The sequence below is a fragment of the Mauremys mutica genome, chromosome 1 (genome assembly GCF_020497125.1).
Source record: "Mauremys mutica isolate MM-2020 ecotype Southern chromosome 1, ASM2049712v1, whole genome shotgun sequence".
In the NCBI taxonomy this organism is placed as follows: Eukaryota; Metazoa; Chordata; order Testudines; family Geoemydidae; genus Mauremys; species Mauremys mutica.
In genome coordinates this window covers 39,501,687-39,527,467 of record NC_059072.1, presented here as the reverse complement: position 1 = coordinate 39,527,467, position 25,781 = coordinate 39,501,687, and the positions used below count along the sequence as shown (strand labels likewise).

Genomic DNA, 25,781 nt, shown 5'->3' with positions numbered 1-25,781 from the left:
CATTGCCATTTGGAAGGAGTGATGGTGATGCAGAGAGAAAAGATTCCCACTTGGTGGCAAAGCCATAAAAGGGGATGGAACAGAACAAAGGGGGCTGCAGTCATGAGAAATCCCCTAGTTACCACCTGAGCTGGAACTAACAAAAACTGTACCGGGGAAAGGATTGGTCCCAGACTCAGAAGGAGTCTAGTCTGTGAAAGAAGCTTATTGGAACATCTCTGAGGGTGAGATTTACCTGTATTCAGTTTCTTAATGTATTAGGCTTAGACTTGTGTGATTTGCTTTATTTTGCTTGGTAACTTACTTTGTTCTCTCTGTTATTACTTGAAACCACTTAAATCCTACTTAATAAAATCACTTTTGTTTCTTAATTAACCCAGAGTAAGTGATTAATACCTGGGGGAGCAAACAGCTGTGCATATCTCACCATCAGTGTTATAGAGGGTGGACAATTTGTGAGTTTACGCTGTATAAGCTTTATACAGAGTAAAACAGATTTATTTTGGGTTTGGATCCTATTGGGAGCTAGGGGTATGGGTTCTGGAGATAAGTAACTTGTGCGTTTTTCAGTTAAAGCCTGCAGCCACACACAATTGTTGCCAACTCTCATGATTTTGTGATGCACCTCATGATAATTATTGATTTCCTTAAAGCCCAAGCTCTGGGAGCCAAGTGGATGTGTGATGATTTCATCCTTTATTCTTAAAGAAAAGGCAAGTTTCTAGCTCTTATGGCCATGGAGAATGATTTCAAATGTGACCCCAGTGCATCCTAATGGCTCAAAAACCAGAAGGCAAATAAAAAATCCATTATTTTTACATTCTCTCATGATTTGAAATCCAATCTCATGATTTTTGAACATTTGCTGCAACAGAAAGCTCCTTTTATCACTTTTGAATGAAATACTCAGATTAACACAATTCCAGTTAAATGTCACACCATCACTGTATGTTAATACCATAACAATGCTTTAATCACCAGTAAACAGTATTGGGTAGTCAGAGATATCTGCATAATGCGAAATTGCCCACTGGCTTACCTGCTAGAGAAGGGTAAAAATAAAACTCCAACAAATCACTCTAAGGCCATGTCTACACTGCCACTTATGTTGGCAAAATTTATGTCGCTCGGAGTGTGAAAAAAAAAACAACCCCTTGAGCAATGCAACTTTTGTCAACATAAGTGGTAGTGTGCACCTTGCTCTGTCAGCGGGAAGGCTTCTCCCACCAACATAGTTACCACCGCTCATGGAGGTGGTTTTATGACGACGGGAGAGCTCTCTCCTGGCAGCATAGAGTGGCTACATGAGCTCTCTTACATTGGTACAGCTGTGCTGCTGTAAGCTTGCTAGTGTAGACATGGCCGTAGTTGCCTCTCTTCAAGGGTCACTTGATTTGAGCAAAGCAAATCCCTAACAGAGAGCAAATCAACACAAAATATTGGGGTAATAACTACTAGAAGCTTTTCCAGCTTCAGTCATTTGTGACAGTAGAAGACATATCATTCCCCTTTAGTAGCCTCATCCCTGGTCTCTCCTTATGCTGATAAACTCAGGGCAAATATCCATACAGTAAGTTCCAAAAATGGACCCCTGATTGCTGGTCACATGACCTCTGGACTCAGTACCTTCCTAGGAATTATAAGAATTATCTGGGAGTTGAAGACTAATGGGTCTTAACAAGTACACATGCATGCACTCCAAACTCCAGTACCCCATTGTAACAATACTTGCATTGGTAAAGTTCTAAGATCTATTTAGTGCCATCTTCTACTTGCTGAAAATTATATGTAGAAGCTGTTCCAAGGCACTGAAACTTAAGTCCAAACAAGGCTATACTTCAGCTTCAGAATTCCTTCTGAGATTTCAGAAACCAGTTGTCAGATCATGCTTCTGTTTATATATTCTCCATCCAGAGACAGATAAATCCTGTTTGTATTAGTGTTAGTTGGACAACATTCAGAGGTTTCAAGTTGCTGTGGTTCATTTGAAACTCATTAGGCCCTTTTCCCCAGTGCAAGTTCAATACAACTTCCTTTAACTGGGTGCTAACTGTGCCCAGCTGTCGATGCTTCTAGGTCTTCAGGTTGTGCTTGGAGGCCCTCAGCAGAGATCTCATTCACTGTTGGGTTCCTATGGTATAAATCTAGAGAATAAATGACATAGTGATTCTAAATTAATGAATTAATATTGTTTGGCTTTCTTATGTATATTCCTGAATGCTACTAAATGTGTGTAAATGGGGAATTTAAAAGGGACCACTCTCCACCAGTGTTCCCTCTAATTTTTCCCCACGCATGTACAGAATGAATTTTATGTGCACCAATATGGAGCAGATGTGTGATATATGCACCAATATGGAGGCGATGTAACAAAATTCATGTGGCGGGGCCAAGGGGTCGGTGTACAGGCGGGGTCTCAGGGCTGGGGCAGAGGGTTGAGGTATGCGGGGGCATGAGGGCTCTGGCTGGGGGGGTGCAGGCTCTGGGGTGGGGTTGGAAGGGTTGTGTGCAGGCTGTGCCAGGGCTACAGTGGGAAGAGAGAACTTCCCCCAGCAGCACCTGGGCTCAGGGGGAAGAGGTGCCTCTCCCTACCACGGTAGCTCCAGGGTTGGTGCTGCGGGAGGGGCACCTCCCCCCCGGCTGTGGCAGATCTGGACCAGGGCTGGGGCCACGGCAGGTCCAGGGCTGGGGGAGAGGCATCTCTCCCCACCACAGCCCTGAGCTGCTGTGTGGTGACGCAGCTTAGAGGGAACTCAACTCTCCACCCAATTTCCTATTGTGTGGACCACCTCTCTTTGCATTCATGGATGCTCACATGGAAAAAAATAGGAAAAGATGTATTTTTAATTATCACAATATGACTCAGCTATTACCTTGTCCTCATCTTAATTTGTTTTATATATTACCAACTTCCACACAGAAGTTCTTCAGTTGTTGTGTGGCAAAATGTACACCAACATGATACTCCTAAGGTTCTGACTCAGTTTGGATGAGGAAGGGATCATTGGTCAGGGTTGGTTGGTTTATCTCCGATGTCATAATCTAGGACAAAGGATTGAACAGGAGGAAGACAATAATTGCTTAGATTTATGTCTGTTGTCAGTCACAACAGAGAGAAGATGGAAGAGATATGGGCAACCATTGCATGATTAATTAAAGTAACACCGGTGCTATCTGGACAGCTCACTAGATGGTAACAAAAGGATGAGGGGAAGAGGGAGAAAGAACTGCAGTAATTATACCCGTCCTGGGACTGACTACTAGGCAGTTACTATATAGGATGCTTGTATTGCTAATAATTATGATTGTGTCTGGATGTAAGTTTAGTACTATAAGAGTTTCCAAAGTCAAAAAATACAAGTTGCACATAGTTCTTAATTTGCGATCACTGGGGAACATTTCAAAATACTACTATCCTTTTACCGAAGTCCATTAGTTACCTCCACTTTAAAAAATATATTGCTATTGTCATACCACTTGCAGCCAGTTGATGGAACTAAATATTTTAAAGCATGCAGAACACAGCAGTTAAAGTAAAATAGGGCCAGATTCTGCCAGCATTACTCTCATTGAGCAATCTTATTCTGCAAGTAACCCCACTGAAACCAGAGGGGCTGCTTTTGCAGTTATGGGCCTCTGGTATAAATCAAAACACCAGAGGGTCAGAAATTGGCCCTTAATTATTTTGTGCACCATTATTGTGTGTTACCTTCATAGCTGACAGCTGGTAGTTTGTACCATTCTTTGACATGGAGTTTTACTTTGCTGGGAGGAGATGCATTTATTTAAACAAAAGAATTATGGATAAATTTTTAAAAAAAGCTGAACTCTCACTTCTTTCCTCCGCACAGCACCCATCTAAAATATTTTGCATCAATGCTGGGATTGGGTGAGAGGTGAAAGTGATGGTATGACTCAGTTTGTTTATCCAAACCAGCAATCAGAAGTCTTCCCCTTGCAATATTTAAAAAAAAAATAAAGAACACTCCAGATGAGTGAAAGGAAAGTGCTTACTTCAGAAGCTGTGAGGTCTTAAGATCTGCCCTTGCACCAGCACAGCCTCTTGGAACACAGGGACCTGGCATCAAGCAAGAGGCAGGGGACACACAGCTGAAGGTCAGGACCTGTGAAGAAAAATATGGCACAACCTCCTTGCTACTTGTGCCTCTGTTACCTCTTTTCCCCACTGCTAATGGTGGCAGAAAGGATAACTCCATTTCTTTGCTGCCATTGGCTCCCCCAGTAGAGGAAGCTCTCATCTGACTCCCTCCCAATATACATGGCAATTTGACAAGTCACACATCTGCCTCAACATAGAAATGCTGAGCAGAACATCTGTTCGATCTGTTTCCCCTCCACTTCACATAGCTGGCACGAAGGGCTACACAGTGCCGTGGGAATCTACCACATAGTGGTATTTCCCCATTTTAGCCTAGTTGACACTCAGCTGCTCCCCTCTATAGCTCAGACTTGCAATCAATATCAAAAGGCAGGTGAATGAGCTTCGCCCCATGCTGGATATGGCCCTTCATTAGTGCAGCTGTAAAAATAAATTTATTAGATAGGAGTTATCAGACTTGCAAAGAAACAGTCCTGAAACACCAAAGTCTAAAATTAAAGTTTATTTTAATTTCAGAGGGAAACAGCAAATAACTACAAGTTTGTCTTAGAATTACACAAATAACATAATTTTCCTCTTTTTTAATGTGTAGTTCCCACTACTGTCTGGCACTTTGAGATAACTTGTTATATTTCTCATAACTGGCACTTTTAAAAGGGTTTTACATTTCACACGCATAGCTTCAAATAAGCAACTTCCAGTGGAACTCTGGGTGATTTTTAATTCAGTAATTTAAATTTGATTCAGTATTATGTCAGCGTCTATTAAAAAAAGACCTTTAATCATAAATACTATCTTGGACAAATGTATGTATAAAGCAGTGATAAACAATAGATTATAAAAGCAGGTGGCTTCTATTCCTATACAAAAGAGTAGATTAAAAACATACTAGAAAGGATGCGGGTGGGAGGAGAGAGCATGGCATTCCTTTGATTTAGCTACCTTCCCCTCATACACTGAATTGCCCAATGATTGTGTATTATTTCCATTGGGTTAGCTAACTGATGATCATTGCTGGAAGTGTAGTCATTTTTATTTTACTTTAAGACTTTCTTTTGGCCCCCAATACATTTTTTTTTCATCTGCAAAATGAGGGTCCAATTCTGGAAGGGAACAAGGACCTCCCTCCACTCAACACCTTGCCAGATTGGGCCCCAACTGAGACAGTACTTTCAGAACTCGTTTAACTATTTCAGTGGCATGTCAGAGGGAAGTTCCATGGCCAGCACTTTAACATTTATTTAAAAACAGCATCTGCTTCTCATCTAAATGGCCTATTCAGCACTCATTCAGTCAAAGCTCACATTGCCATCAGCAGGAGTTTTGCCTAAGAAAGGATAACAGGACTTAATGCTTATGTCCACAGGGCTGCATAAGCTCCCTTTCTTCACAAGAATGTATACAAAGAGCATAGGCAAATCACATCGAATATTCTAGTCTCAGTAAATTGACTATTAGATATCTAACTGTTACAAATGGATTTATTTTCAATACGAACATTATCCTGACTTAAAATTAAAGCTTTGCACATATATTTTTGCAAGGGTTATTTTGATTAATCTGGTCCAATTTTCAAGATTAAATACATTCTGGTTTTATTTTGCCACAAATTCATTCACCTTTAGCCTCTTACGAGGCTCAGTCCTTCAAACTACTGAGTGTTCTGGTTCCAATCCAAAGCAGAGCACTTAACCACATGATCTACTTCTTATGAAACTATTGATGTGCTCAAATTTAAGCATGGATTTAAGTGCTTTGCTGGATTTGGGCCAAACTGTTCAGCACCGTAGTAATGGTTTAGAAAAATACATTAGGTGGTGTGCATATTTTGCATCTACTTTAGTTAACCAATATTTGTTTTTTAAAAATGATGACTAATACCAAAAATAAATGGCTTCAAGAGAAACAGTGGTTAAAATATTTTATTTGGATAACAGAGAACATACTGCTGTTTACTTGAAACTGCTGTAGACTAAAAGGCACACGCTTGTTAAAAATACTTCAAATTTACATAAGATGTACAAATGCATAAAGCAAATGCACAGTTTACCAAAAAGTACAATATGGCTTCACAGGGTTGAGTGAGGGCTGGGACAATTCAACATATGTTTAAATTTCACTGGATGTTGTTAACACTTAAAGGATTGACTCTAGAACACAGAAGGAAATTAATGGAGGGTAACACATTGAGCATGTTACACAGATAGTATAGCACATCAAGTATACAACATATACCACTTATATGTGGACTCATAGGACTGTTAGGTCTGCAAATTCATAAGGCATTTGATTGCCCCAGGATAAACACTTGTGGGTTTTGATGATCTGCCAGTTCGAGAACAAATTCTTCATCAACAAACAGCTTGTTTCAAGAATCTGTTTATATATTTTAAGAGACACAGAAGGGGAAACAATACACTTTTAAAAACAATAAATTTTGGTAATAATCAAATTGTCATAAAAATCAAAGAGTAACTGACATTGTAACCATTTTCCAGGGGTGTAGTTAATTGTGCGGATGTGGAAAAAAATAACACACTAAGCATGTGAAAATGCTCCAAGACAATCATTTAGTGCTAGCCCCACCCAAATTTAAGGCTCATTTGTCTGCAATTTTCCTTAGTTTTTTTTTCTTTTGTGTAAAATTACCTGAGCACAGATATTTTAAAGCAAAACATTAATACATTGAATGAAACCTCCTAGAGAAATCTCAGGAGAGGAAAAAAACTCCCAATCTTTTGGTAGGTCACTAATGCCAGGAGAAGAATAGGCTTAAGCTTTTTCTTTAAAAATGTACATAAAAATGTAATAAAATTATTCAAACAGGACTGCTAAACAGTTTCTTAAATTATTACAAAAAAATCGAGACTCAGAATTCCGGTGGTCACTCTAGTCAGTTATTTGCTAATTCTGCCTTCAAGGTCAATGCAGATCACTGCTTGTTTCAAACATTAATAAATAGAAAACTGAAGATGAAGGACCAAATTCCGCTGTGTCCTGCATTGTCACTTACATCTGTGAAAAGCGAGTATGAAATACAGCCATTCTGAGTAGGCAGTATTTTACACTCCCTTGCATAGGTGCACACCCCAATTCAGAAAAGCACTTAAATACGTGTTTTAATCAGGATAGATTTAAACACATCCTCTAAATTGAGCATCTTCACAAGTGGTTTCCTGGATTGGGATCTAAATAAGTACACAAACTGCAAGCCAATGGAGTACCAGGCCCAATAGATACAACAGTGATGTCAGTAGCATAAATGCAAACAGGATTAGGCCATTCATTTCTTTAGGGATAAAGAGAAAAAGCTTTTAAAAAAGACACTGCATGAAGGACAGACACAAAAATGTTGGGCAAATAATAGATTGTGTGAAGACATTTTCCCCACACAAGACTTTGGAAACATACTCTACCAATAACCAAGCACAGTTTGGTAACCTTATTGAACTGTATGAAAACCAAAATCAACCTCTCCTTGTTGCCATCCCTCAGATTCAGCTTCTCCTCCCCACATAAAGGTATCAGAACAGATATGGATTTCACTTCAACCAATTTGCAGTTGCATAGGAGCTCCAGTATTACATGGACCTCTTTCACATAAAATAAGAGATTAAAACATTATTGATATGACAATTATGATTGCTATACCATTGGGGAGGGAATAGTTTGTTTCAAAGGGCACTTATAATCAAGGGCAATCCTGTCTTATGGATACAGAAAGAACTATAAAACATAATGAACATAGGGTTGGAAGTAGATGTACTGAAAAAAAAGTGTTTAATGTTACAGTAGTTGAAGTCATACCCATAATTCTACAAACAAACAGCAAAGATAAAAAAACTCCAACCCCATAGCTAGTTAAAAAAATGAATTGATTTTTGCTTTTCTTTCTATTAAATAGGTAAAATACTCATCCACTGAAAAATTATACTGATAAACAAAACATTGCATGTGTGGGGGGAGAAAAGTAAGGTCAAGTACTGCATATCAACCCCAGACATCTTGTCCAAATAAAGAAAGCTTTGCGACGTGAAAAGTAAATTAGACAATAGTTCTAGCCTCAAAAGTTTATAATACTGAACGTAAAGCCAACAGGATTTGGCTAACTAATATGGTTAAATAATTGAATCCAAAAGGAACAGAGTGCCCTGTAAACACTGGAAGTTAACCAACACCTGCTGATAAAGGTATGTACCTTTCCAACAGAGAAGAAAGCTATTACTGATGTCTGTAAGGTGAGGTGTAATTCTAAAGGCAACGTTTCAGTTCTTTAATAAGGCTCAAAGAAACTTGGCGGTGTACGTCTGACAGCCTGTACCGTTCTGATATTTTTTGAAAGCTCTGAAGTTTAAAAAAACCTAAATGTATACAAAATTTTCTGTAAGAAGATGTTCTTCTAAATCATTTTATAGGTGCTTAGCACCAGGAATGATCATTTGGTATTATTATACCGAAACACTACTCAGAGGTGTCCTTGCACTGTTGAGCGGAAACACAAATAAGTTACCTTATGTTGCTCTGTTCCTCTGAAAAAAGTCAAGAATATACACTCTTTACGCTGTCTGTACTACATCATCATAAATATATATTATATATACACATAATATAGAATATGATATATAATATATATATGTGTAACATATTTCATTTACCTCAAACTGGAATCATGTACTTTCATACCACACACTTATCAGGAAGCAGACTTATTCATTAGGTCACAGCTGGTGTAGCTTTTAATAGCAACCCATTCACTTCACAGCAATTCAGCACTGCTCAGGATCAAATGGAACCAATGACAAGAATCCTCAGTCCCTCTTTTTCATCCCAATTAGCATGTGTTGTCTTTAGAACACTTTTCTGTAATTATCTCCAGACAGTATTTCAACTGGGCGTTCAATGTCGAGGTCTAATTTCCGTCAGCCTCTGAAGACAGTTCTGTGTTGTTGACATCGAGAGAATAAATTGAACTGTCCTTTGTCCTACCCGGTAGCAGCCATATCCCATCAGTCCGAAAACTGTTGCCTTTATGACAAATCTGAGAACCTTACTCGAAGTTGATGGTGGAGGCACACTGAAGTAAAGGTGATAAAAACAAAGTTATCATCCACATAGCTGGAAGAAAAAGATCCTTCCCTATCTTCATTAAACGCTGATCATTTCTGCCACAATGTTTGTCATTACAACACACTTCCTTACTCGTACCAGGAGCCCTTGCATGGAATAGGTATATTAAGACAGAGCAAATGATTCTTTCAAGGTCATAGATTACATCCAACGTCTTATTCCAAATCTAAGGGTAATGGCCCAGATCCTGAAGTATTTAGGCTCTTAACTTCCACTGAAAGCAGTGGAAGTCTAAATACTCTTGAGGATCTGGACCAATGACCTTTCCAGTCACGTAGGGCACAACTTTTAATTCCTTAAAGAGCTTGACCATCAGAATCCCTAACAAGCACAAAGAATGCTGTCAGGAGTATTGTGGAGAAATTTAAATCTATACAGAATTGTTTTTAATGGGACTATTCATCTAACTACAAAGAACCAAAATCAAAGGTGATGTGTTAGGTGGCGTAAGTTAAACATCAGTATGAAAATTTAAAGAGGGTCAGGACTTGCCAGTACTAGAAAAGTTTCACTGGTATAAATAAGTATATTTACATTTAGTTACATTGGTACAATCCTGTAATACAGACAAACTGGTTTAAATTGAATCTCTATTACCATGATTTAAACTGGGTTAAATGTGTACATATATTAGAGATTTGCACAGGGTCATTAGGTTGATTTTAAATTAATTTAGTTACAAAGATATAAAAGTTTCCTAATATAAACAAGATCTTGTATTTTGAGGGGTTGGAAAAAGGTATAACTCAGAGAGAGAGAGCGAGCATGTGGGGGCGGGGGAGGGGGGTGGACAGGGGAATAGAGATACAACAACTACTTTAGCTTCCATCTTTTTACATCCTCTTATTAGTTGCTTTTCCCTCTTTTTCAGCCTCTCAACTAAATTTAAATCACCTTTGAATATAAACCCAAAGGGGGTTGCACTTAGCAGTAAGTTCAATATGGGATGATCCAGAAATCTGTAAATGGATACACATGTTTGGATTCTGAATCCTAAGAAAGGTTATTTCCAGAGCACTTCGCCCCTCATGAAGCATAATAAAGGTATCTGCAGTACAGCAAGAGAACTTTAAATCTAGGAAGAATACTCAGAGAATACATAGCCAGAACCCCACAGACTGTGCTTCTCAAATATGTTGAGAAAGCTTAAAGTTCATCCTCCAGCCAAGAAGTCAGGGTTTGAGAATGGTTGTACTCTGAGGGTTATTACTTGCTTTATACTTGGGAGGATTCGATTTTTATCAGTAAATGGCGGTAAACGTCAATTTCATCATATGCACACTGACAAAACTATTTCCATTATTTGGTTATAATCAAACCTTACAGATAGGCAAAGTAAGAAAAATGCTGCTTAAATCAGAACTCAATTTGAAGATATTTACTTGGTATATTTTGACACACGACGTTGACAATTTGTGTTTCGACAGTTATAAAGCTTTCACTTTTTGAATCAATGCCCATTGTCATTAAATAAGTTTTGTCTGACCCATACCACAATTTCTCGCAACTGTGAAAGTGTAAACTGATAAAAACTGAAAAATGTTTAAAAATGATCAATATCCTAAAAATTATAAAAAATTAAAAAAAAACAAAACAAATTCTGCCACACCTATTTATACTATTAAAAAAGCAGGAGAATTTAAGCAAACTTAGTGCCTTATGAAAGATGCTGGACTGACAACTCCCCCACAGTTACAGCCTTGAGTGGTGTCAGTTCAGTCAAACTGTCTTAAGCCGGACTGAGAGGGCTCCCTTGTGTAGGCATGATGATAGGTAGGTCAGTTTCCAAGCCATTCAGCCTTCAATCTCACTAATGAAAATGCAAAACAAATGTACCAATAATGCCAGTTACTGTAACTCTGATCTGGATCTCTGTCCACTAGCAACTGAACTGAGACTACTAACCAGCCGTCAAAAGATGTGGTCTAGTTGTTAGGGCACAAACCTAAGACTTGGAAGGCCTGAGTTCAATTCCCCAGACTTCCTATGTGATCTTGGGCAAGCCTTTTTGTGCCTCAGTTCCCCTTCTGTAAAATGGGGATAAAAGGATTTCCCTCCCTCATTGGGGTATTGGGAGGATAAATACATTACAGAATTTGAGGCACTCAGGTACTACAATAATGGGGCATAATAGATTCAAGGGGGAAAAAAAAATCAAATGGTGAATTCTGGAACCTGCTGATCTGGGCTGAATTCCAAAGGTACCATGAGTATGTCTACACTGCAAATCCGGAGGTGTGACTGCAGCACATGTAGACACACCCATGCTAGCTTTGAAAAATTAAAGCTAGCTTGAGCGTCAATAGCAGTGAAGCCAGGGCAGCATGGACAGCAGCTGCCCAAGATCCTGAGCAGGCGGGGCTAGCCTTTGTAGTCTCCTGTTCTGCTACAGTTTCATTGCTATTCTTAGTAAATGGATTATGAGAAACTGTGATTTTGCACTTCAAGAGGCAGTGCTGCCTGAATACAACCAAAGCCCAGAGGTCAACAATGTCTCACTCTTTGGTTAAGCTATATTTGAAGCTTCTTGTTTCACATCCTGCAGGTTCAGCTCTGAATCACGTACCCTACATTCATTTTAAAAGCACTAAACACAGATAAATACATTTTCTTCTATGGCAAGACCGTTTTCTGATCAGATGCATCACCCCAGAAACCCAGCTATGTTCATTTTTTTTTCCATTTACAGTTTCTCTCATCTTTGTTGTAAGAACAATCTGCAAGTATTATACACCGTTTCACTGCTGTAGCATTGTGACCCAGAGCCCCGCAATACCAACTGGCAGAGGGCACACCATACCATTACTCACATCAGGCCTGGCACACACATTGCCCCACCTCACTGTTGTCACAACCTGTATCTAAAAAGTGTCATATAAGGTATCCTACCCAAACTGATCATATGCTGGTCATTAATAATATTGAGTGACATGCAGAGTATAAAGAATTATAGATATGTGCTGCAAATATGTTTGTAAAAGCATGCATAAGCCCAGTCTGTCCTAGACAAAGGAATGTTGTTTTGCCTGCTTGACTGTGTCTCCAATGTACATTGAGCCTGATAAGCCCAGAAACAACGAAAGTACATTTACACATGCAGTAAATGCAGCTATCAAACTAGCAAGCCGAGGGTGGGGGGGGGAGGGAGAAGAGATGATCACTTAGCATTCACAAGAGGGATGGAGGCTATACCCCTAGGAAGCCTTCCTGGCTCTTGAAACAGAGACAATGGACTTTAGGAATTATAAGTAGAAACAAAAAAACATTTTGGCCACTAAAGGACACAAGAGGCCAGAGCTCTAGAAAGCTGAGAAAGGTGGATCCTTCAACCAAGGGGGTTGATGTCTCTGGGAATGGACTATAGGTGAGAGACCTGCTTAGACAAAGATTGTAACTTGCTGACGTTAAGTTTTAGTCACTAGAAAGCATGTTTTGTTATTAACCTTTCATCTCTCTTTCACTCTTACCTGAAGAGACAAGGTAGATAGTACCTTTTATTAGACCAACTTCTTTTGGTGAGAGACACAAGCTTTTGAGCCATACAGAGCTTTTCTTCAGGTCTGTCCAATAAAAGATATTGCCTCACCCACCTCGTCTCTTTAATACCCCGGGACCGACATGGCTACAGTAACACAGCATACTCTTACTTGAAATCATTTATACCTATGTTCTTTGTTAATAAACTTAGTTTTGTAATAACACATGAACTTCTCAGTGCTGCTGTGAAGTGTGGGTCTTCAGCTAACCTAATAAGCTAATGTGGGCGCCATCTCTTTGGAGGCAGTGAACTTGATAACAGCATCCAGTGAGAGGGACTGGACACTCCAGAGAGATGTCTCTCGGGAACTGGGGTTCACTGATTGTTACCTACAAGGCAAGGTTTGGATTGACAGAGTCCTGAAGAGTTTGCTGGCAAGGCAGACAAGCTGGTGAAGTGGGGAGCGGACACACAGCTTAGCAGCAGCAAAGCTCACTCTTGTTGAGGCAGACCGGTAACAGTGTGGCCCACAGTTCTAGGTGACCTGAGCAAGATGTCATAAGCATTAAAAACAAAGGCTACTGCAGATTATAAAGCTGAGGAGCTACAAAATCAACATACAAAAGGGAGAGAAAGTTACCTCATGATTTCCTGGATGTTTAAGTCAGTGTTCCAGTTCTTTTCTATTCCAGGCACATGACCCATCCCAACTACTCCAACTACAACAGACGGGATACATTTTCTGGGTTCAGCTAAGAGAGAAGAGGGGAAAAAAATATATCAGTCTCTTCTCCAGTGAGAAAAACATTGCCAAACTGTAAGCAATCTTTAAAAAAAAAAAGTAATCTCATATTTCAAGGCAACAATTTCAAACAATTACCCCCAATAAACATGAACCAAAATTTTTCAAAAAGTTAAAAAAAAAACATGAAAATTTTTGAATGACAAAATTCTTTTTTGAACCCCCCTCCCCGAAAAAAAACAAAAAACAAAAAATTTATTTTGACTACCTCAAGTGCTACTTTAAGTCCTAGAAGCTCCAGCTGGTACAGAATGCAGCTTCTCACTAGTACGGCCTCCCGTGAGCACACAAAATTGGGTGAACTCTTTGCATTGCCTTATTTGCTTCTGAAGGGCAGACCAATAAGCACTTGGTGTTGGAAGCTCACACACAGTGGTAAGTCCCTCTCCATTGACCATCTTTGGAATTTGGGTAACCTAGGTCACCTGAGTCTAGTGGCCATCAGGGTACAATGCAAAAATGCATTTGGGCCCTGAACCTGCCAAAGGAAGCTCTGCAAAACTGGACCGCTCTGTCTACACAGAGTGCGACTGATTTCAGTGGGGATCCTCAGAAGTACAGAGTTTGGCCCACCTGGTTCTCTTTGCATGACTGGGCAATTATCCTATTTTTAAAGCATCTGACGGTCGTCTTTATTTTTGTTTTGGGAGTGGCATTTCCAATTTGTGTTTCAAGCACTTAGTATCCCTCGCTCAAATATAAATAAAAGGAGCCTCAAATCACCTTTTAATATGCACTCACTATTTAGCCCACCAAAGTTACAGGAGCAAATTTTGAGGTCCTATTTGATTATATGACCCTCAAAACACTGCATAAGGTTTTAGCCCGCCAACTTGAGTAAATGCTGCAGCAACACTTCAGAAACATAACTTGTGCCATTCTGGTTCTTTTGGCCAGGTATGGTGGATCAGCATGATGGGGATAAATCAACATCTAAATAATAAATACAATATAAAAAATAAATGCCTGATTCGCTAAGGAATTCACACACTTGTGTTTTCTGACACCATAAATTGTTTGTGACGTGCACGCGTGCGTGCACACACAATTTGTGCACTAGACTTCTTCAGCTAACAATTCAATAAATGAAAAGCTTCAGATACAATCTCCTTGAAAATCTAGCTGTTTTCTTCTATCCCCTAGGTCTTTGCCTCATCTCTCCCCTGAACTGATGCCTGCATTTTTCAAACTTTAGCAGCCTAATTAGTATTTTCCTGTTTTGACATAGGCATGATGGAAAGGAGGAATCCATTATTCAAAGCACTCTTGTAAAGCTAAGAATTTCATACTAATCTAACAATATTCTCCCTTATTTTTTAAGCATTATAATTTATGAAGACATCTCATTTATTACACATGGTACATGTCTACAAGCAAGATGGCAAAACTTTTCAGAATTCCCGAGAGGAAGGAAAATCATGGAGTACTACATTAAGAACATACTGCTTGCTAAACACAAGTTATAAATCTGCTTTAAAGCAATTACTTTCTGAAGCACGAGGTAGTTCTATTCGCTTAGCTGCTTGCTTCAACATGTAGGTCAAGTAAATATCTCGCTCTGATACAATTGTTCGATGGAGATCAGGAAATTCTCCAATCATTTCAGCCATCATCTGCTCCAGTAAATCCTTCTGTTTACACTTCTCCACGTCATCTTTACTGAAAGAAAGAGACACAGTCCCAATGTCTGTATTACGCTCTCAAAGTCCAATATAGACACGCTGACTTGTAAAATTATACGATTCCTGCACCACCTGAGAAAGCAAAACTACCTCCCTATTGACTCATATTCTAAGCATCTGAAGAAGTGGGTATTCACCCACGAAAGCTCATGCTGCAAAACATCTGTTAGTCTATAAGGTGCCACAGGATTCTTTGCTGCTTTTACAGATCCAGACTAACACGGCTACCCCTCTGATATTCTAAGCAGTGTGTCTGAACTCAGTGAAAGGGAAAGAAAGTGGCCAATCATGTAAAAGCTATCCAATAGCAGTCATTCATTACACCTTACTCATGGGAAGCTAAACAAATACAGTAACTCCTCACTTAACATTGGAGTTATGTTCCTGAAAAATGCGACTAAGCGAAACGATGTTAAGCGAATCCAATTTCCCCATAAGAATTAATGTAAATGAGGGGGTTAGGTTCCCAAGGAAATTTTTTTCACCAGACAAAAGACTATATATATATATATACATATATACATACATACACACACACACACACACACACACACACACACAATAAGTTTTAAACAAACAATTTAATACTGGTACACAGTGATGATGATTGTGAAGCTTGGTTGAGGTGGAGGAGTCAGAAGGTGGGATATTTCCCAAGGAATGCCTTACTGCTAAATGATGAACTAGCAATTGGCTGAGCTTTCAAGGGTTAACTCTCACACTCTACAAGGCAGCAGGAATGGAGGGAGAGGAGACAGCACTGCAGACAGAGACAGTCTGTGTGAGAGAGAGAGATGCACATTTCCCCTTTAAGTATGCTGACCTTTCTCTTAAGTACACTGCCTTGTTAATTAGATCAGCTTGCTGAGACCGCAGCTGCTGCCAGCAAGCTCCCTCCATCCTGAGCCCTGTTGTGTGTCCCTCCTGCTCTATGGAAGATGGGGTAAGCGGGGTGCAGGAGCAGGGGAGAGAGGGACACCCTGACAGCCCTCCTCTTCCTTCACCTCTCCCCATGCACAGCAAGCAGGAGTCTTGGGGAGCAGCTCCAAGGCAGAGGGCAGGAGCAGCACATGGCAGTGGGGGGAGGGACAGCTGAACTGCTGGCAATTGATAGCCTGCTGGGCGGCTGCAGCACAAGGAACTTAGGGGAGCGGGGAGTTGATAGGGCGGCTGACGGTCCACACCGGTTCCAAGCCCCCACCAGCTAGCTGCAATGGGCTGCTCTTCCTGCAAGCAGTGGACAAAGCAGGCGCTGCCAAACGACATTAGAAGGGAGCATTGCACAACTTTAAACGACCATGTTGCCTAACTGATCACCAACATAACCACAAAACAATGTTAACCAGGACAATTTTAAGTGAGAAGTTACTGTACATAAATTGGCATCACACCTGAGACAATGTACCAAGGCTTTGAGGGAAGGGAGCTACCATCATGGCCCAGTTAAGGAGCATTATTGACACTGTTCCTCCTGGGGCCTGTCAAGCAGCCCTGAAGGAGCAAGATCGGTCACCACAACACAGAGCATTTGAGAGCGTGCACAGGGAGAGAAACAGACGGGCACCTCCAAATGGGTCCCCTCAAAGCAATGAATCGGAGGAAGCAGGTAGAATTCCGTATGTCCCCATTATACATCTGCTGGGAGCACAAGTAAATTGCAAGGGCATCTAGGAATGCACTCCTGAGCCATGCAAATTAACGCCGCTTTTGCAGAGTTATTTTGCCCCAATTCAGGTGGGGCCAAATTTGTCCCTACCTGTTTTTTTGGAGGGGGGAAAAATCAGAACAATGGGAATGGGAACCATTGCATTATTGTAACACTTCCTGGAAAGCTAACAAAGACCCTTTATCAAGGGGGATATCAATGAACAGAACAGTCAGACATTTAAAGGTCACGGACCATATTCTCTCCTGTGCCAAGACCTCCCTGCATAGAGAGCTGGTCATCATATCTCAGGTCTCAAACTGAAATATGACAGCAAGCTCAGGTCCCTAAGGGACCATAAAACAGCTGCGAATTGGCACAGTGCAGCTCCACTTTGTCCTTGTCACAATCCCTCCTTCTACCAAAGGGTGCAGGGGAGGCTGAACGGGAATAAGAAGTTACTGATCATTCTTCCTTTTGGCAGTTTTCGGGCCCAATCATCTCCGACAGATTGCTGAGGACTTTCAGCTCCCACTGAAGTGAACCTGAGGATGCTCAGCAACATGTAGGAGCGGGTACTTATAATCTACCTTTCAAATAAAGCTAAAAACACTTATTCATACCTGATTGGGTCAGATAAGAAGCAGAGGCCCCAAGCAAGCTTGACTTTTTGCCAGAAAGAAAGTGCAGCGATGGCTCTCTTAAACGTAACAGGGATGGGTCTGTCCCCAAGATGAAATTTACAGAAAGGTACTTTACCAGCCTGCAAGAGAAGGTACACATTAACTGTTAGTAGGTTGTTAGGACACCATTACTAGTTACACTAACCTAAGTGTTCTGAAGAACACTAAGGAAACAAGGGAAAATATTGTCACACTTAAACATCAGGCAAATGGAGGTTACTTACAGGTGAGTGGAAGTTCTTTGAGATGTGTGGTCCCTATCTGTATTCCACACATGGGTATGCATGCATGCCACGTGCCAGAATTTCTGACAAGCAGTGGCCATTGGCCCACACATGCACAGAAGATCTCCTCATGCTCCCAACCAAGAGCACAAGAGGCAATGCAGGCTGATGCCTCTCCTGTTCCTCTTCTTACCTCAAATCCAGCAGGATCCAAAGCAGAGGGGATAGTAGACGGGTAGTGGAATACAGATCGGGACCACATAGCTCAAAGAACAGCCAATTACAGGTATGTAACCTCCATTGCTTCTCGAGTGCTAGTCCCATGTATTCTGACAAGCAGTGCTCAGACATGAGCAGGGTGTGAGGAAGATGCTTGCAGTACTGCAGTTCCCATTGCTGCATCTGCAGCAGAGGCCTGAACTAGCACACAATGTATAGAGAATGTATGGAAGGAGCTCCAGGTGGCTGGTCTGCATATATCTAGTATTGGAATGTCCTGCATGGATGCTGTAGAGATGGCTTGTGCCCTGACTCCGTCAGGAGGAGGTATGTGTGCTAACCTGTAGCACTTGATGATGCATCCAGAAACCCACTTAGAGATTCTCGGAGAGGATATTGCTCAACCTCGCAGTCTCTCTCCTATGGTGAGAAAAGGTCTTGGTGATTTTCTGATAGGCTTGGTCCTTTGCAGGTAGAACACCAGGGCACATCTGATGTCAAGGGAATGAAGTCTTGTCTCCTCTGGCTCCTATACACCAGCTCCAAAGCCGGACTGCTTCTAGGAAAAGGGGAAGAGATCCTGCTCTGCCCTGTTTGTTTATGTAAAGGACCACAGTGATATTGTCTGACGTCACTTGGATATGGAGCGAATGCATAAGCAGCAGAAAGGATCTGCAAGCCAGGTGGACTGCTCTCACTTTTAATACATTGATGTGCAGTCTGGCCTCCCGTGGAGTCCAGGTACCTTGTGCAGTGAAGTTGTTCAGGTGAACATCCCAACTCAGAAGGGAAGTGCCTGTTATGTTGGTGGCTCTGGGGGTAGGAGCACTGGAGGGAATGCCCACTCTCACTCTCTCTGGGTTCAACCACCCAGGTGAGGGAGGCAATGACTCTAGCTGGAATGGTCACTTTGGAGTTGATGTGACCTTTGTCTGGCGAGTAGACCTACCAGAGCCAGGCCTGTAGACATTATAGATGAAGGCTGGCAAATGGTATCACCAAAGCGAAGCCATGTGTCCTAAAAGTGAAAGGCACATTCTGACCACATTTCTTGGTCTGTAAGTAATCCATGCTATCAGGCTGCTCATTAACTGAATTCTTTCAGTTGGAAGGAACGTTCTCACAGAAACAGAGTCCAGTGTGGCTCCGATGAAGGGCTGCTAGAAGATGGAGCAGATACTCCATCACCAACTTGACCTCTTGGCAGGAGCGACCTGCCAAGAGCCAATCACCCAGATATGGGAAAATTGTAACTGATGTCTCATTTAGGCTGCCACCACAGAAAAAAACTTTGTAAACACTCTGTGTGCCGTTGCTATCCCAAAGGGGAGAACTCTCAACTGGAAATGTTCTTGGACTGCCATAAAACACAGGAAATTCTGTAGGTGGGATGAATCTTTACGTGAAAGTATGTGTCCTTCATGTCAAGAGGTGAGAACCACATCCCCTCTTGCAGGGAGGGGAATTACTGACACTAATGTAACCATCCTGAATTTTGACTTTTGAATAAAGGTATTTAGTTGCTGAAAGTCCAGATACATATCCACCTCCCATCTTTTTTGGGGTTAGGAAATACAGGGAATAGAACCCTCTCCCTTGACACTGAGATGAGACACACTCGATTGGCTCTCATTACAGGAGGAAGTCTACCTCTTGATGAAAAGCAACCTTCTGAGAGAGTGGTCTCTGAAAGGGGTTTGTGACAGGGGAGGAGAGGAACACAATGGAGTATCCTTGATGGATAATCCTTGATGAGTAACAACTGTCTGTCATGATCAAGTCGAAATTGTCAGTGAACAGTGTGAGACAGCCCCAAAAAATAATGGGGGAAAGGGTGGGTGGCATCAGGGTAGTAGGCAGCCAGGAATAGGTAGAGGTCGTGGTGCCATAGGGGCTAAGAAGTAAGACCTCTGATCCCTCTGATGTTTCTGTGGAGGTTTGGCTGGACACTAGTGGTAGAATGCCTTGGCCTATAGGCTTATCTCTGGTGTTTCCTCCTCAGGGCCACAGTGTAAATCCTCAGGGAGTCTAGAGTCGATCTCAAGTCCTTTAGCGAGTCTCATGCTTTTTTGCATTGAAGAGATTCAGCTCAAAGTGAAGGTCCTGTATGGTATTCTGCATCTCCCTAGGGAAACTCTGAGACTGTAGCCAAGAATCCCTCTTCATGACTATACCAGCAGCCAGGCCTCTGGATTCTGCATCTGCTGAATCTACTGCACCTGGAGAGGTGTTCTTGCTGCTAACTTGCTCTCCCCTATGAAGGTCTGAAATTGGGCTCTGTCCTTAGGGGGAAGCTTGTCCTTAAATTCCACCAGCCTGGAAATGTTGTTAAAATCATATTGTTACAAGGCCTGATAGTTAACAATATGGAATTGCAGGCCCATAGAGGAAAATACTTTTTTCCAACCTTTGAGTCCTTGTCAGTGGTCCTTTGATGTTGTGACCTAGCCCTCTCCGTAGCTGCCTGTAACGGAGTTGGGGGCAAGATGGGAGAAAAGGAATTCAGCTCCCAGGGTGGGGATAAAATAGCACCTCATGTGGGGGGTGGAGTGTGCCAGATCAGCTTCATGATGGCCTCGTTAAGTGGAAGGGCCACCTTCCTTGGGCCTGTAGGTTGCAAAATATCCAAGAGCCAGTGTTGTGGGTCCTGGACCTGCTCCAGTGGTATCTGGAGGTCATTGGCAATCATCTGCAATAGCTCCTGGTACTGCCTATGCTTGTCTGGCAGAGATGGAAAGGAATAAGAAGGAACTGGAGAGGTGTCAGCCCATACTGCCTCTTATGCTTGGTCGAGAGCATGAGGAGATTTACTGCACACATACACACTGCTAGTTAAAATTTCCAGACTCAGGCATATGGCGCGCATGTGCACCATTGGAAGACAAACAGGGACTAGCACTCAAAGAAGAATTTTATATTTTGTAGGTAAATAACATTTTCATTTTCAACGTAATATCCCATAACAGAATACTTCTTCCATGAAATGCAACAGTTATTACAATAAAAACCCAGCGCTCTATTCATATCAAACAGCACACTGACCCTCTCTATCTTTTGCACCTTACCGAAAGAGTCACCAGCTTTTGGGCTAGGCAGAAGAAACCTTTTTGCATGTGACTGCAGTTGATAGGATTGGGGTCAAGACTTGGATTCAGATCTGGATACGGTCAAAAGCAAAAATGATTTTAATGATTTTTAATTTTGCTTTTAGAGGATCTGTAATATCCTGAATCCATCACACAACATGGAACGAGAGGCAGACAGTCTAAGGCTTTCCCTGGTGAGAAAAGATTTTGCTATGACAGATCTTTGAGTCAGAGCTACGTGAAGCCACAGACCTTTTAGAGCCCTGTCTAGAACACATGACTTCCATGCAGGACCGCCCAGAAGATTCAGGGGACCTGGGACAGGGCCAGGTCTTCGGCAGCAATTCAGCTGCAGGTCCCTCTTGGAGGGAAGGACCCACTGCCGAATTGCCGCCGAAGAATGAAGCGGCGGTAGAGCAGCCTCAGTGCCGCCGATCACAGCTTTTTTTTTTTTTCCCTGCCACTTGCGGCGCTTATACTCACCAGGCAGCACTCCGAGGCTTTGGCAGCACTTCAGCAGCGGGTCCTTCACTCGCTCCAAGTCTTCGGCTGCACTGAACGACCCGCCACCGAAGACCCGGAGCGAGTGAAGGGCCCGCTGCCAAAGTGCCGCCGAAAACCCGGAGTGGCTCGCGGGGCCTGGGGCAAATTGCCCCACTTGCCCCCCCTCCCGGGAGGCCCTGCTTCCATGTTAGGTGGACCCCTAGGCAAACCTCTTTTTCTGCCTCTCAAAAAGGTCCTTCCAAACATGGTTTCAAAATACTTTGTCCTGTCAGTGAGGATTCAGATCAGTATCATTTTAGAAAAGGTTTGAGAGTTGGTATGGGTACTACTTTCTCAACTGGTATGAACATATTTCTGCCTGGCTCCTGCTGAGCAAGAAATAACATCTTAAGCCTGATACCACAGAAGAGCCAGTTCACGGCTGCCAGGGTGACAAATGGCAAGCGAGGGAGAGGAACACTAAACCAAATAAAGCACAGATCCAAAGGTTCACTTCACAAATATTTAATGGAACCAGACTCTATATATTGTCTTTCATATGATCAATAAGATAGATCACATCAAGGGGACCACTGTCACTTGAGCAGATCACTGAACTCATCCTACGGCCTCAGTCCCATTTAGCCTTTTTGGATTAATACACTGGAGTTCATTAACATTGCAGAGGTAATTCCTAGCGCAAAATCCTGATGCTGTTGACTTCAAAGGGACAAGGATTTCACCCCCTAGTGTGTTATCATCAAGTGATCTTTTGAGCCTTTACATTTACTAGATGATTCAGGTAGCTATGACTAAATGGAGACAACAAAGATAAGCATTAAAAAGGGCTAAGGTTTTACTTTAAACTGACATCACCATATGCTCAGAGAGTTTGGGATAGATTTACAAGGTCAGGCTCTTGTAAAGTATTTTGGAAATCAGGTACCTGATTGTGCCTGCAGCTCAGGTACTCAGTCATCCAGATTACCTTAATTATATCTGCAAACAACTATGGGCACAATTTTATGCCTATAATCACTACTTACTAGTTCCCACAAAACTACAAGTGCAAGAAGAGTTAAGGCTAGGCTGAAAAAATGTGTCCCACTAACTATTCACCAAAGGACTGCAATAATCCTAGTGTTCATGATTTACATTCCATGCAGATATGCAGCATTGTATAAAACATATTTGGTCAGTTGTGTTTCATTTAAACACACACTGGATTATAGAAAAAAGAAAAACTGGAAAACATTTTTCAAACTATGACATTAAATTTCCTTGAGATTATTGTGAATGCAGATACTAACATCAGCATCCCTGCTGACACCCTCTTCCCTCTTAAAGTATTTCAGAAATCATTTTTATATTACAGCCTGTACACAACTAGATTTACAATAGTACTGGGAGTATAATCCATTAGGAGTTCCAAAGAGAACAGGCATAATTCCCCACTGCATTGCACTTTGTGAAGCCATTGACACCTGTACAAAGCGGTTGTAAAATGCCACCATGCTGATTTCATACCACAGTATTTTCACTTTGCATAGGAGTAAACGACTACACAAGGGGCAGGCAGTGAGGAATCAAACCAAATGTATTTACAAAATACAGAAACAAGTCTACTGGCAGGATTCAACTTTTCTCCTTCAATTGATAATGGACTTTCAGAAAAAAAGGAGGCATCAAGTTAGCAGCATTATTAAATTTATGTCTAAAATAGAGATAGATTTCTGATGGGCTGACGAGGGTTCTGACACTGCAGAGTATCTGGTAGAACAATATGGGTCAGGACTAGTTACCATATTACTATACAACCTTCTTGCTACTTTTCCCCTCCATTCCAAAAAAGGACTGGACACACACAGTTTCCATCAGATTACTCTTCAGCTTCGTGCCTCATGGCACAACCCTGACATAGCATGATCAGTGTAACTATTACTTACTAATTATTGAACTAAAGCTCTGCAGTCAACGGTACTATTCACTCAATTTGACTGCATCAAAACAATTCAACTTTTAAAGATCCATGTAGTAAAACTGAAATGTCAGGAGACACTGAGTGGAGCAATACCCCTCTGCCATATACATTGGCCAAAGCGGACAGTCTCTACGCAAAAGAATAAATGGACACAAATCTGACATCAGGAATTATAACATTCAATAACCAGTAGGAGAACACTTCAACCTCTCTGTAACAGATTTAAATCTCAGTAACAGATTTAAAAGTGGCAATTTTGCAACAGAAAAGCTTAAAAAACAGACTCCCAAAGAGAAACTGCTGAACTTGAATATGCAAACTAGATAATATCAATTTAGGCTTAAAGAAAGACTGGGAATGGCTGAGCCATTACACACACTGAATCTATTTCCCCATGTTAAATATCCTCACACCTTCTTGTCAAACTGTCTTAAATGGGCCATCTTGACTATCACTACAAAAGTTTTTTTTCCTCCTGCTGACAATAGCTCATCTTAATTAATTAGCCTCTTTGAGGTTGTAGGGGAACCCCCACCTTTTTATGTTCTCTGTATGTACATATATCTCCTCACCATATGTTCCATTCTATGCATCCAATAAAGTGGGCTGTAGCCCACAAAAGCTTATGCTCAAATAAATGTGTTAGTCTCTAAGGTACCACAAATACTCCTGTTCTTTTGAGTGGAGTAGGTCTGTGCTTAGTTTCCTAATACATCCAGTTCACTCCTTTCAAAGTCTGACCTTCTACCTAGGATTCAGACTATTTCCCCATGAATTATAGCATATAGCTAAAAAGCAGTTTTCCTGGCATTGTTAAGCTGCAGGAGCACAATGAAATCCTTGTAGCACGTTCATGTTACTATCACACAAATGTTTCTGTCCTGGCACTGACTGCTTAAAGTGAACTGAAAACCAAACAAAGATTGTGTATGTGCCCTTTCCCTTATTACTACTATTAGGTATCTGCAAAGATTTTTTTTCAGTTTGTCTTTTTATATTAGAGATAAGACATCTTGAATCCCCGCCCCCCAACCCCAGTTTTGGCTGGAGGATCTTATGAACTGGGGATTCCCAAACTTTCCCGTCACAACCCTATTTCAGAGTAGCAGCCGTGTTAGTCTGTATCCGCAAAAAGAACAGGAATACTTGGGGCACCTTAGAGATTAACAAATTTATTTTAGCATAAGCTTTCGTGGGTTACAGCTCACTTCTTCGGATGCATTGACTCTCCTAATGTTTGTGCCCCCCCCATAAGCTCTATTTATAACAAGTTTCAAAACACATCAGGCTCATGAAGAGACATCTTGTCTCAGCCAGCTTAGGGGAGATTTACCCCTCTACAGGACTGGCTACACTCTCATCTTCTAGGTGGTGTTCACAGGGTGGCTGGTTCTTCCTCCTACTGACAACAAAGGGAAATAAATGGTGGCAGGGGGAGTGGAGCAGCAGATTTTCACAAACACAAGTGTAGCAGAATCCATCCCTTATTCTTAGAGTGACAGCTCAATACTGAGGCTGTCCTCATCCGTGTTAATGCTGCCGTGTTCCCCACATGGTTCTACTGCCAGTTTAAGAAGCAGTTTTTCCTCTCACACCCATTATATGTGTGTTCAACATCTGTATCACCAGAGACAAAGTGCTGGCCAGCCTGCTTACACACCTTCTCCCTCTCAAATGAGGGATAGGAAAGACACAGATTTAAAAATAAATAAATAAAAAAAAATGGTATTGCCCCAATAGTTACCACACAGTGCTATCTGAGATAACATTTTACATAACGTTAGCCTAAATATAGAGAAAACTGTGGGAACTGTTGATTTTAACAGCCACCAATTTGTATATTTAATTCATTAATTAGGTTTTTGCTCATTGCAAAAGTGGTACATTTTATTAATTCGAAGTCTCTGGCCCTCTGGCCCCACCTCCCCCGTAGAGGGTTCCAACGCAGTTGGGGAAATGCTGATCCGGAGAACTAGAACGACAACATCAGGACATACTGAAACCTGAGCTGCAGCTCTCTCGCCAGGAGAGGTCTAGTCAGACAGGGGTGTTTGTTTGCGATACCCATGCAAATCCTTTTTACTCCAGACAAAGGCCCCAATTTGCATGGGAACAGGGTTCCACCCGTGAGGAGTTCATTGAAGGACCAGGGCCAAAACTGGGAGAAAAGCTCTATATGAAATGTTTAGTGTCCCCTCTCTCTCCGCTGGAGACCTACTGCAATTTCACTATCCCCCAGCAAAAAACAGAG

At 41.6% G+C, this 25,781-nt stretch overlaps 1 protein-coding gene across 1 annotated transcript in view; it reads right to left on the bottom strand.

Annotated features, from left to right (window-relative positions):
- Positions 1 to 6,028: 6,028 nt before the first annotated feature.
- The window catches only part of TRABD (TraB domain containing), a 33,966-nt gene continuing 14,213 nt past the window's right edge, over positions 6,029 to 25,781 (bottom strand). The window contains exons 6-9 of the mRNA XM_045001918.1: positions 17,478 to 17,617; positions 15,014 to 15,186; positions 13,366 to 13,477; positions 6,029 to 9,194 (exon numbers count right to left, since the gene is read on the bottom strand). Coding sequence (XP_044857853.1) covers positions 9,017 to 9,194; positions 13,366 to 13,477; positions 15,014 to 15,186; positions 17,478 to 17,617 — 603 coding nt within the window. The 3' untranslated portion in view covers positions 6,029 to 9,016. The remainder of the gene's footprint in view (positions 9,195 to 13,365; positions 13,478 to 15,013; positions 15,187 to 17,477; positions 17,618 to 25,781) is intronic.